Source organism: Caretta caretta, chromosome 1 (genome assembly GCF_965140235.1).
Source record: "Caretta caretta isolate rCarCar2 chromosome 1, rCarCar1.hap1, whole genome shotgun sequence".
Lineage (NCBI taxonomy): Eukaryota > Metazoa > Chordata > Testudines > Cheloniidae > Caretta > Caretta caretta.
In genome coordinates, this window is record NC_134206.1 from 22,942,413 (window position 1) to 22,954,510 (window position 12,098).

A 12,098-nucleotide genomic window follows, 5' to 3' on the forward strand; every position below is an offset into this window, starting at 1 on the left:
GGGCTGCACTGACCAGGGACAGAGACTTTTAGGTTGTTGGACTTTTGGGACTTTGCATGACTTTTGGGTTGATGGACTCAAGAACCAAAGGCCCAGTTTGCTTGGGGTGAGTTTTTGCTCATGGGTTGTGTTATGAATCCTGTTGCTCTAACATAATGCCACATTGTTTCTCTCTGTTATTAAAAGGCTTTTATTACACTCAGACTCTGTGCTTGCGAGAGGGGAAGTATTGCCTCTTAGAGGTGCCCAGCAGGGGTGGTATATATCTGTCCCAGGTCACTGAGTGGGGGCTCGAGCCGGTTTTTGCATTGTGTTATTGGAATGGAACCCCTAGATACTGAACCCGGCCCTTGTTGCTGCCAACTCTGATGGGCAGAAGAGTTACACACCTATTTATTATTACATTATTATTTAGCATTACGTTATTAATTTTATTACATTATGAAAACGGCAACATTCTTCTAAGATTTCACTTCTGTAGTTCATATAACTTCGATTAAGCCTCCGACATGTTTCATCAAGGAGTAGCAGACATGAAACAGCATGAAGGTATTTAAGAAGCCAGCTCAAATAAAGAGTTCCTCCCACAAGATCTTGGGTCTTGAGCAGTCCAGGCAAAAAACACACAACTACAACAAAGCTTAAACTTGTTCTGCCAGGAAGTCATGGTCACTGGGGTCGGGCTGCCAGCCCCCATGGGGGTTGGAGTCCCTAGGGGCGGCTGTCCACCATCACAGAATTTTTTTCTGAGAACCCCCTGATACATTTTGAGAATCCCCAAGGGTTCATGAACCCCAGTTTGGGAACCACTGGGTTATTATAAGCGCCAACAGTATGGGCACGTAGCAGCTGTTTGTAAAGGGAAAACAAGGTGTAGTAAATGTGGGGGAGAGCATTCCTATGAAAATTGTATAGAAGGGATAGAGGTCATGTAATAATCACAGTCCAGCATACAGAGGGTGTATTGCAGCAAGGCAAGCTTGCTAAAGAGCTACAAAAGAGAACAAATTGTTAACAACATGTTTTATGTGAAGGCTGTAAGGAGACTTTCAAAGCACCACATGAAGAAGGAAGAAACAGTCAGCACAAGAAAAGGGGAACTGCAGACACAGCTTCATTCTATAAAGAAGATAATAAACACTGGAAGAATAGGGCAATGATAGACTAGTAAAATGAAAGCTTTAGTGCATTTATGATAGAAGTGATAAATTGTACATCACAAACTGGGGAAAAATATCAGAAAAATGAAATTATAGCAGTGGAAAATACTTATATATTAGTAACATGTCAATGGACCTTATTCATGCAATTCTGCATGAAGTTGATGGTGAAATATGATCAAGTATAGGGACCTCAAGCTTTTATGGGAATATGCACAGTCTGATAGCACATGGTCAAGAACTATCCTGGAAATGAAAACTAAACCACATGTCATATGTATGCAGGAAACATGGTTGGTTGAAAAGCTTGCATTTAAAATTTCAGGGTATATTGCCTTTAGGCAAGACCAAAAACTTGGAAGAGGAGGAGGCATTTGTACTTTCATAAGGGAAAGATTAAACTACCTTGCAATAGAGAATGAAGAAATAAGCCTAGACAGAATATAATGGAGAAGAGTAATATTTCTTTAAGGATTCATAATATCTATAACCCATGTAGGAAATTAGAGAGTTCAGAGCTACATGAAATAGTGAAGAATGCTAAAAGACCATATATTATATGCAGTGACCTAAAGAGTCATAATAAATTGTGGAGAAGTAAGACAACTGATAAAAAATGGTGTATGCTTAGAAAACAATCTAGTGGTTTTAGATGATGGCACCTCTCACTGTGCCTGAGTGGATCACAGCTGAGGTTGCCAAATTCAGGACAGACTGCTGAGAAATAGGACACGCTCACCCCGAATTGGAGAATATTCTATCATTAGATTATACCAAGCCAGTAACAAAACTGTTTTACCACACTGGTTAACAAGAAGTGAAAAATGCAGCCTCCTTAGGCATTCCAGCCTTTGGCTCACCACTCAGACACTACTAGACTTTATGATGTGTGATTACTGAAAACCAATTTAATCAAATATAGGCTTCTTCTAATTCCAAGGGATCAGCACTTAGGTCACTATATAATTCAGATCTTACCCAATAATCACTCTGATGCTAATCCTTTAGTAACTAAAAACTAAAGGTTTAATAATAAAAGAAAAGAAAGTTATAATGGTTAATAGGTCATATATATACATAAGAGATTTTTCAGTGTTCATAGACCAGGATCATGGCAGTGAGGGAATAAACTGGTAGCTTGCAAAAGTCTCTCTGGAGTTAACCAAACATATTAGAGGTCATCAGTCCTTGTCCAAAGCTTCTTTGTTAGAAATTCATTCCAGAGAAATGAAGCAGGAAATGAAGACAAAATGGAGACATCTTGGAGACATTTATATATCCTTCACTATGTGTATGGCATTTTACTGTCCCAAACAAAGCCCACAGCCCAATGAATGGAAAATTACTAGCCCAAGATGGAGCACTTACATACTTTGATGAGTCACAGAGGTGGCCATTGCCGATATTCTTTCTGAGTCCTCCACAGGAAAGGCTTAATGGGTGGAAAGAGTTTCTTCAATGGCCCTTTGTTAGAGTGAAGAGTCCTTGATGAGTCATCAATACATAGCTGCCCGGCACCAATGTAAATTCTATCTGGTGGATAAAAAGAACGAGGAGTACTTGTGGCATCTTAGAGACTAACAAATGTATTTGAGCATAAGCTTTCGTGGGCTAAAGCCCACTTCATCAGATGCATGCAGTGGAAAATACAGTAGGAAAAATAAATTTGTTAGTCCCTAAGGTGCCACAAGGACTCTTCGTTCTTTTTGCTGATACAGACTAAAATGGCTACCACTCTGAAACCTATCTGGTGGGTGTTACCCAGGAATATAATGCATGAATAAGATACAACTCCATAGCCAATATTCATAACTTTAGATACAAAGATGATACATGGAGTTAGCCAGATAATTATATCTGATAGACTATAACTTTTCCATTGACGTGATATACTTTGTACAAGATTTGTTGCAATTGTATTACAGTGGTAATATCAATTATATAAATGGTCATATTCAATCATATAGCATCACAGCACCTCGACTGGATTTAAGGCAGCAAATGGTAGTTTTTCCTGCTTATACCTGGGAATTAGAACAGCAGATATCACAAGTAAATGCTACTGGGAAAAATATAAGGAAGAAGGAATGGGGAGTGGTCATTTCCCTATACTTATTACTTTTCAAGGGCCAGGTAAGGTTGAAGGTAATGGAAAATTAGCCACTGGCATTTTAAGAAAGCTAATGGAGAACTATTTACAAGTAAATATACTGAATTTGTGAATAATCACTGTGTGAGTCATGACAATGAGAATTTCAATGATAATGTAACAAAGGGATTAATAGCAGCAGCTACTGTAGCCATGCCTAGGATATTGAAATACCCCAAAACTAAAAACTCACTTCCATGATGGAATAAAGAGTGGAAAATGGCTGTTAAAGAACAGAACAAGGTGTATAAAAAAGCAAAAGATACAACAAATAGTAAAGATCTAATGAAGTATAAAAGAATTATTTAAAAAAATCAAAGAAAGAAACTTGGAGGAAGTACTGTGGATGGATAAACAAGACTTCAGAAATATACAGGGTAATTAGAAGAATGAATGGTATTTAGACTTAAGTTACATCCCATGTCTTATTGGGACTGACAATATAGTTAGAAGTTCTGATCATGAGAAGCAAAAGTTCTAGCAGAAACTTTCTGAGGGGTGAGTAATGAAGAAAACCAAAGTGAAGTTTCCCACCAGATTAAAAGGCAATTCACTGAAGAGAATCATGATTGATTATGTAGTTGGGGGTAAATATGAAGATACTATACTGAATGAATAGTTTGTATGCAAGAACTTGAGAAAGCTATTGATATCAGCAAGAATACATCCCCAGGTAAAGATAATATACCTACCATAATATTTAAATATCTCTCTGAAAGCAGTTTGAGGGCTATCTTGGAATTATTTTACACTATATTGGAAAAAGAAGTGATACCAGTAAGGGTGGAAACATGCAGTAGTAATTCCAGTATGAAAACCAGGCAAACTATCCACAAAAGTGGATGCTTCTAGACCAATTGCCCTTATGTCCTGCCTGGGTAAAATTATGGAGAGAAAGATGAATGAAAGATTGGTTGCCTATTTGGAAAACAATGGCATTATAGATAGGGTGCATCATTGTTCACATTGCTAAATTACAAACTGAAATACAGGGAGTACTAGTGGCACCTTAGAGACTAACCAATTTATTTGAGAATAAGCTTTCATGAGCTACAGCTCACTTCAGCGGATGCATTCAGTGGAAAATTCAGCTACAGCCTCACTTCAGTCCCTGGAAAAATCATGGAGCAGGTCCTCAAAGAATCAATCCTGAAGCACTTGCATGAGAGGAAAGTGATCAGGAACAGCCAGCACGGATTCACCAAGGGAAGGTCATGCCTGACTAATCTAATCGCCTTCTATGATGAGATTACTGGTTCTGTGGATGAAGGGAAAGCAGTGGATGTATTGTTTCTTGACTTTAGCAAAGCTTTTGACACGGTCTCCCACAGTATTCTTGTCAGCAAGTTAAGGAAGTATGGGCTGGATGAATGCACTACAAGGTGGGTAGAAAGCTGGCTAGATTGTCGGGCTCAACGGGTAGTTATCAATGGCTCCATGTCTAGTTGGCAGCCGGTATCAAGTGGAGTGCCCCAAGGGTCGGTCCTGGGGCCGGTTTTGTTCAATATCTTCATAAATGATCTGGAGGATGGTGTGGATTGCACTCTCAGCAAATTTGCGGATGATACTAAACTGGGAGGAGTGGTAGATACGCTGGAGGGGAGGGATAGGATACAGAAGGACCTAGACAAATTGGAGGATTGGGCCAAAAGAAATCTGATGAGGTTCAATAAGGATAAGTGCAGGGTCCTGCACTTAGGACGGAAGAACCCAATGCACAGCTACAGACTAGGGACCGAATGGCTAGGCAGCAGTTCTGCAGAAAAGGACCTAGGGGTGACAGTGGATGAGAAGCTGGATATGAGTCAGCAGTGTGCCCTTGTTGCCAAGAAGGCCAATGGCATTTTGGGATGTATAAGTAGGGGCATAGCGAGCAGATCGAGGGACGTGATCGTTCCCCTCTATTCGACATTGGTGAGGCCTCATCTGGAGTACTGTGTCCAGTTTTGGGCCCCACACTTCAAGAAGGATGTGGATAAATTGGAGAGAGTCCAGCGAAGGGCAACAAAAATGATTAGGGGTCTGGAACACATGAGTTATGAGGAGAGGCTGAGGGAACTGGGATTGTTTAGCCTGCAGAAGAGAAGAATGAGGGGGGATTTGATAGCTGCTTTCAACTACCTGAAAGGGGGTTCCAAAGAGGATGGCTCTAGACTGTTCTCAATGGTAGCAGATGACAGAACGAGGAGTAATGGTCTCAAGTTGCAGTGGGGGAGGTTTAGGTTGGATATTAGGAAAAACTTTTTCACTAAGAGGGTGGTGAAACACTGGAATGCGTTACCTAGGGAGGTGGTAGAATCTCCTTCCTTAGAGGTTTTTAAGGTCAGGCTTGACAAAGCCCTGGCTGGGATGATTTAACTGGGAATTGGTCCTGCTTCGAGCAGGGGGTTGGACTAGATGACCTTCTGGGGTCCTTTCCAACCCTTATATTCTATGATTCTATGAAAATACCACAAGTACTCCTTTTCTTTTTGCGAATACAGACTAACACGGCTGCTACTCTGAAAACTGAAATACAACAATGTATGAGGCACAAGGGCTTTGTGACAGCTGTCTTTCTAGATATTGAAAAGGCATATGACATGCTATGAAGGGAAGGCTTATTGTACAAAGTCAGTGTACTAAGGAGAAGAATGTATGTTGGGAAAGTTATGTCGAATATATATAATACTAAAAATGATACACCACAGGGAAGTGTTATCAGCTTGACCTTATTTAATATTCTGATAAATTGTCTCTCAAAACAAATAAGTGCTGGGATAGGTGTCGCTCTGTTCACAGATGATTGAGAGTTAAGAGCAAGATTATTGAGGTGGCAGAAAAGAGAATCTACAAAGCATTCCGAGAACCTCTGACCCAGGAAATGCCTGGGGTTTCAGGTTTTCCATTGCCAAAGGATTGAGCTTTACAAAAGGGAAAGTTACAAAGGAATGTAAACTGTATTTGTCTGGAGAACAAATGGATATAGTTAAAAGATTCACATTCTTAGGGGTAATATTTGATACTAACTTACTTTGGAAGGATCATATATACGATGTTAAAGATAAGAGAAGAGTGACGGGGGATTTGATAGCAGCCTTCAACTACCTGAAGGGGGGTTCCAAAGAGGATGGAGCTAGGCTGTCCTCAGTGGTGGCAGATGACAGAACAAGGAGCAATGGTCTCAAGTTGCAATGTGGGAGGTCTAGGTTGGCTGGGATGATTTGTGTGTGGTGCATTTATTACAACACCTTTATGTGTGCTCCAGACAGGGCTGGCTCCAGGCACCAGCGAACCAAGCAGGTGCCTGGGGCGGCAAATGTAAAGGGGTGGCAGGATGTTTGGCTCTGGGGTGGCAATCCGCCCTCAGTGGCGGCGGGAATTCGGCAGCCCCTCCATCACAGCGCGTTTTGTGCTCGGCGGCAATTCAGTGGTGGGGATGCGACTCTTCTTCAGTCACTGGCGGCAATTCAGCGGCCGCACCATCACTCTGCCTCTGTGTTCGGCAGCAAGTTTTTTTAAATTTAATTTAATTTAATTTTTTTGCTGCTTGGGGTAGCAAAAGTGCCAGAGCCAGCCCTGTTTTCTAGTGAAAACCAGTTACACTATGAAACTACAGAACCTAACTTTCTGGGCCAAAGGTAATGGGAACTGCAATGATCAAAGAACCAAACAAGTTTATGAAGATTGTTGGGAACTCAATAGGTGAATTATAGCACACGATGTTAGAACTCCACAGGCCATTTGAGTTAAAGTGTGGATGTAGGAGACGAAAGACAAGGAAAAGCTGAATGAAGCCAAAACTTTCAGTCATGGGAAAATTAGCTATGGCTGGAAAGTTCAAACACAGATTAAGATTTATTTCACAAATTTATGGGTAAAAAAGAAGTAGTAGTTATTAAAAATGAAGTATTCCAGTATATAGATGAAAAGTGTAGTCAGTTTTGTCAAATATATACAGATAGGTCCTAAAATGAAAAAAACCCAGGAAGAATAGGGATGGCAAAATTGGGAATTAGGACATCTAAAAGAATATCTGACTATGTAGCTACCATGACAGCCAAACTAGTAGCAGCAATGCTAGCATTAAATTGGGTCTGGGATGTATGCCCAGCAGCAGTGGTCATTTTTCTGGATTCAATCTCAGGCCTTATGGTGATCAAAAAGAGTAGAAGTGATTTATTCTGGATGTAGAAGTGATTTATTCAGTGCAGTTATAGTTCTAATAGCAGAGTTAGTACAGATGCGGATACACGTAGCATTAGCTTGGGTTCCAGCACATATTGGGAAAACAGAGAACGAAATGGTGGACAAAGCAGCTAAAAATGCTGTAAGAAATGGAAGGATTGATGGTAGAGTAAACAGGATTTCAAATGCCTAGACCAGACAAATTTAAAAGAGGAATGCCAAAAAAAATTGGATTAATGAAAAAAGAGAGAGAAAATTTTTTGAATTATGCCCTAGAGTTGATGCTTATGACGCACTTCAGGGCCTGCATAGGACTAATGAAGCGCTTTTGTTTAGAGTACTAATTGACCATTTTGGCTTAAACAAAATCCCTTTCTGAATAAAAAGGACACAAAGATGGACTATGTGCACTCTGTCAGGTGGAAGAAACAACTGATCACCTTGTATGGGTATGTAAGGGCGCTGATTTAAAAAAATGGAAAAACTTTTTGAGGAATATAAACATCTTAAGGTAAAAAAATACATGACGTGACTTAGTAACAATGTGGGGGAAATGGAGTATTATGCATAAGGTGCAGACACCTTATGTGAAAGACACAGGGCAGCGTGAGAGCATAGACATCACCAAGGAGTGAGGAATTACAGTTTCTGGCAGCTATAGACCATTCAGTGAAGGCTGCTTTGCCATAAAAAAGAGAAAAGGAAGAAAAAAAGCTTTGCCACTAACACCCAAAACCTAAAAGGTGTTTAGGCTCCTGCTGTCCACTGAAATCAATGGAAGATATGAGACTAAAAAAGACCCCTGAGATCATCTGAGCCTGCCTACAGTACTCACCCTCCCAGCCAGCTCTAGCAGCTGCGGGGCGCCTGCGGCCAGACTGGATTTTTCAGCAGTGTGGCATCTCCCGCCACTAGACTGTCAATCTGCTTGGCGGCGCGAGGAGGACTCGTTACGGTGGTGCGGCGCCCTGGCCCGGGCGCGCTTTACGGCTCCGTGGCGGGGGGCGGGGAAGATGTCTGAGCGGGCTGATCCGCCGGCGGCGGCGGGAGCGGGCAGTGAGATGCCGGCCAAGAAGCAGAAGCTGAGCAGCGACGAGAACAGCAACCCCGGGGACCTGTCCGGGGACGAGAACGTGAGTCGGGAGCGGGGCCCCCTTGTCCTGGCGGGGCCCCCAGGGGAGCCGGGGTTGGGGGCTCGGGGGGGCCCTGTTCTGGGCTCGCCCCGGAGCAGGGGGCGCTGGAGATGGGAGGGGCTGGGGGCAGCCCGTTACTGGGGGGTTCCCCATCCTTAGCACGGGGAAGCCCCTGATCCTGGGTCCTTCCCCTCCCCAAGGGGGATCCCCACACTCCTGCCAGCAGGCATGGCCGGGGTCACCCCGTTACTGGAAATTGCCCCAGTGTCCCCCCCCCAATCCTCGGGCCTTCATATCCCGAGGGGGATCCCCCATATCCCTCCCAGCAAGTGGGGCTGCGGTCACCTCATTACTGGGGAATCCCCCCAAATAGCCTGTATCTTGGAGCCTTCCCCTTCCCAAGGGGGATACGCACACACCCCTCACAGCAGGCTGGGCTGAGAGAACCCCCTTAACTGGGAAATCTCCTCCAGTAGCTTGGGATCTTCCCCTTAACTGAAGATCACCGTAATATGTGGGCGTGGGGAGGTGCGGGACCCTCCAGCAGCGAGGAGGTTCTGGGATTTGTGTTTTAGGCTGTATCCGCTGTGGGGTTGGGGGAAGGAGAAGGTCCTTCACCTCAAAATAGTGATGGGGCAATTTCTGTCTGACGTTCCCTGTACTCTAAAATAGGGAGAGGGTATTTTAAGACTGAGGGGGCTCAGGAGATGGTGCATTCCTAAATAATTTAAGTAGGGTGGGGCTGGGAGATAGGCAGGCACCTCTGAGGTAAGGTGTAGGAGGGGTAGAGGTAGAGATTTGTAACAATTTACACTATAAAGTGGTAATCAGTTTCTAGTAAGACATCTTAAAGTGAAAAAATAAAACACTATATGTGTGTGTGCTGTCTGTTTTTAAATCTTGTATTGTGGAACAATATGTTTCGCAATATTCCTATGTACACATAGTCTTTTGGTGAAAGAAGACTACTTGAGAATGTTTTTAAATTAAAGTTTTTACAGTGTTAGAAAACTCCCCTTTTGTGGCAAAAAATTATCACCAAATATGTGCCTCTAAAGACCATCCTAATATAAGAGCAAAATAAAAGTAAATGATTGGCTGCAACAGAACTGTTTAAAATGATAGAATTATACAAGCCAATGAGATTCATACCTAACTTGATATAATTTTTTTTCTTTTGCTTTAGTACCATAGGTTACATTCTGGTCATTCATTCACACAATACAGTTTGCAAGGCTTTTCTGTTAGACTGTAAAAATTAAATTCCGAGGTCCCAATTCTGCAATGAGCTGTGGTGTTAGATTTCTGCACCTATGTATAATCCATTGAGGGATGGAGGCTTAGTGATATAATCTCCTATAAAGGTGGAGTCCCTGTTTATTGTAATGCATATACAATATTTATACAATGATTTAAGTACCAACCATTATAATCTGTGGACATATTTATGTAGTTTAAGTTCTGAAATGATAGGATACAATACTAAAAAGTCCTGTGTGTAACCCTAGTCGGTCACTTCTGATTTACCCCTCTTTCTCTCTACACACAGGCTCCTGCTATGTCAAAACAGCAGTTAAAACAATAAGTCAAACTAAGAATATGTGGGCAGATGAGCTTGGAGGAAGTAGCAGCGAAAGACTTAAATGAAAGCGGGATTGGAGCAGAAAGGGAGGGGAATCCATTCCAAGAGGTAGAAGCAAAGTAAGGGAAGACAAAATTTTGTGGGAGGAAAAAAGACAGAGGGAGCAGTTGGGAGAGAGGATTGGGTGGAGCATGGGAGGCAACAAGAATGTGGAAACAAGGAGGAGCAGAGCTATTCAGACCCCTGAAGGTAAAGATAAAGAGACTGAAACCTAAGCAGATGAAGAGAATAACTGCATCAATCCCCCATCCCCCACAAACTTCACTACTTCCTCTTTTCATCTACTCAGATTTCAAGCACCTTGTCTTCACCTTCAGGGGTCTGAATAGCTCTGCTGCTGCTTTTGTCTTCACATTCTTGTTGCCTCCAGTGCTCCATCCAGTCCTCTCTCCCTTTGTCTTTTTTCCTCCCACCTTTGCCTACCTTTCATTCTGCTTCCAAACCAGCTCTTTAAGGGTATGTCTACGCTGTCCACGTTACCACAGCGCTGCTGCAGCAGCATTGTGAGGTGGGCAGTGTAGACATGCTTTATTGCTGGGGGAGAGCTCTCCCGGTGCTAAAACCCCCCCTCCCCCCCCAACAAGCGGTGATAAAGCACTGTCTGTACTGGCGATTTTCAGCGCTAAAACTTCTGTTGCTCAGGGGGGTGTTTTTTCCCACCCCTGAATGACTAAAGTTTTAGCGCTGAAAGTGGCAGTGTAGATACAGCCTAAATAGGCTTAGGTATGTCTGTGCTTGAAACGCAGCAGCTGACTGTAGCACAGTAGTAGTGTAGACACTTACTAAAGTGACAGAAGAGGGTTTTCCATTGCTGTAATAAATGCACTTCCTTGTGAGGCAGGAGCTAGGTGGACGGAAGAATTCTTCCATTGACCCAGTGTTGTAGACACCGCACCTTAGGCTGGCTTAATTGTGTCTCAGGAGAGTTAATTTTTCACACCCCTGAGTGGCGTAGGAAGGTCGACTTATCTGTAGTGTAGGCCAGCTCCAGTTTACACTTAAAACTTAGGCTATGTCTACACTACGGACCTTACAGCAGCACAACTGTACCACTACAGCTGTACCGCTATAAGGTCTTCTGTGTAGCTGCTCTGTGCCGGCAGGAGAGAGCTCTCCTGACGTCATAATTAACCCACCCCCCATGAGCAGCAGTAGTTATGTCAGTGGGAGAGCCGACGTAGCTCGGTCCACGGTGGCCTTTTTGTTGGTGAAACTTATGTCAGGCAGAGGTGTATTTTTTCACACCCCTGACTGACAAAAGTGCTAATGCAGACAAAGCCTTAGGTTGATAGAGCTCTGGCACTCAAAGGTATGAAAAATCCACACTTCTGGCACTGCACTTAAGAATGGCCATACTGGATCAGACCAATGGTCCATCTAGCTCAGCATTCCGTCTTCCAGTAGTGGCCAGAGCAAGGTGTTTCAAAGGGAATGAACAGAACAGGAATCAAGTAATCCATCCCCCGTTGTTCACTCCCAACTTCTGGCAAACAGTGGCTTGGGACGCTCCGGACATAGTGTTGCATCCCTGCCCATCCTGGCTAACAGCCATTGATGGACCTATTGTCCAGGAACTTATCGAGTTCTTTTTTTAACCATAGTTTTGGCCTTCACAACATCCCCTGGCGAGGAGTTCCACAGGTCGACTGTGCGCTGTGTGAAGAAAAACTTGCTTTTGTTTGTTTTAAACCTACTGACTATTAATTTAATTGGGTGACCCCCTAGTTCTTGTGTTATGTGAAGGAGTATTTCCTTATTCATTTTCTTCACACTACTCAAGATTTTATAGACCTGTATCATATCCCCCCTTAGTCATCTATTTTCCAAGCTGAAAAGTCCCAGTCTTT

At 42.9% G+C, this 12,098-nt stretch overlaps 1 protein-coding gene across 2 annotated transcripts in view; it reads left to right on the top strand.

Annotated features, from left to right (window-relative positions):
* Window positions 1-8,464: 8,464 nt before the first annotated feature.
* Window positions 8,465-12,098, top strand: part of EED (embryonic ectoderm development) — a 28,143-nt gene continuing 24,509 nt past the window's right edge. For both annotated transcript variants that reach the window (XM_048841676.2, XM_048841686.2), the window contains exon 1: window positions 8,465-8,609. In XM_048841676.2, coding sequence (XP_048697633.1) covers window positions 8,490-8,609 — 120 coding nt within the window. In that variant the 5' untranslated portion in view covers window positions 8,465-8,489. The remainder of the gene's footprint in view (window positions 8,610-12,098) is intronic.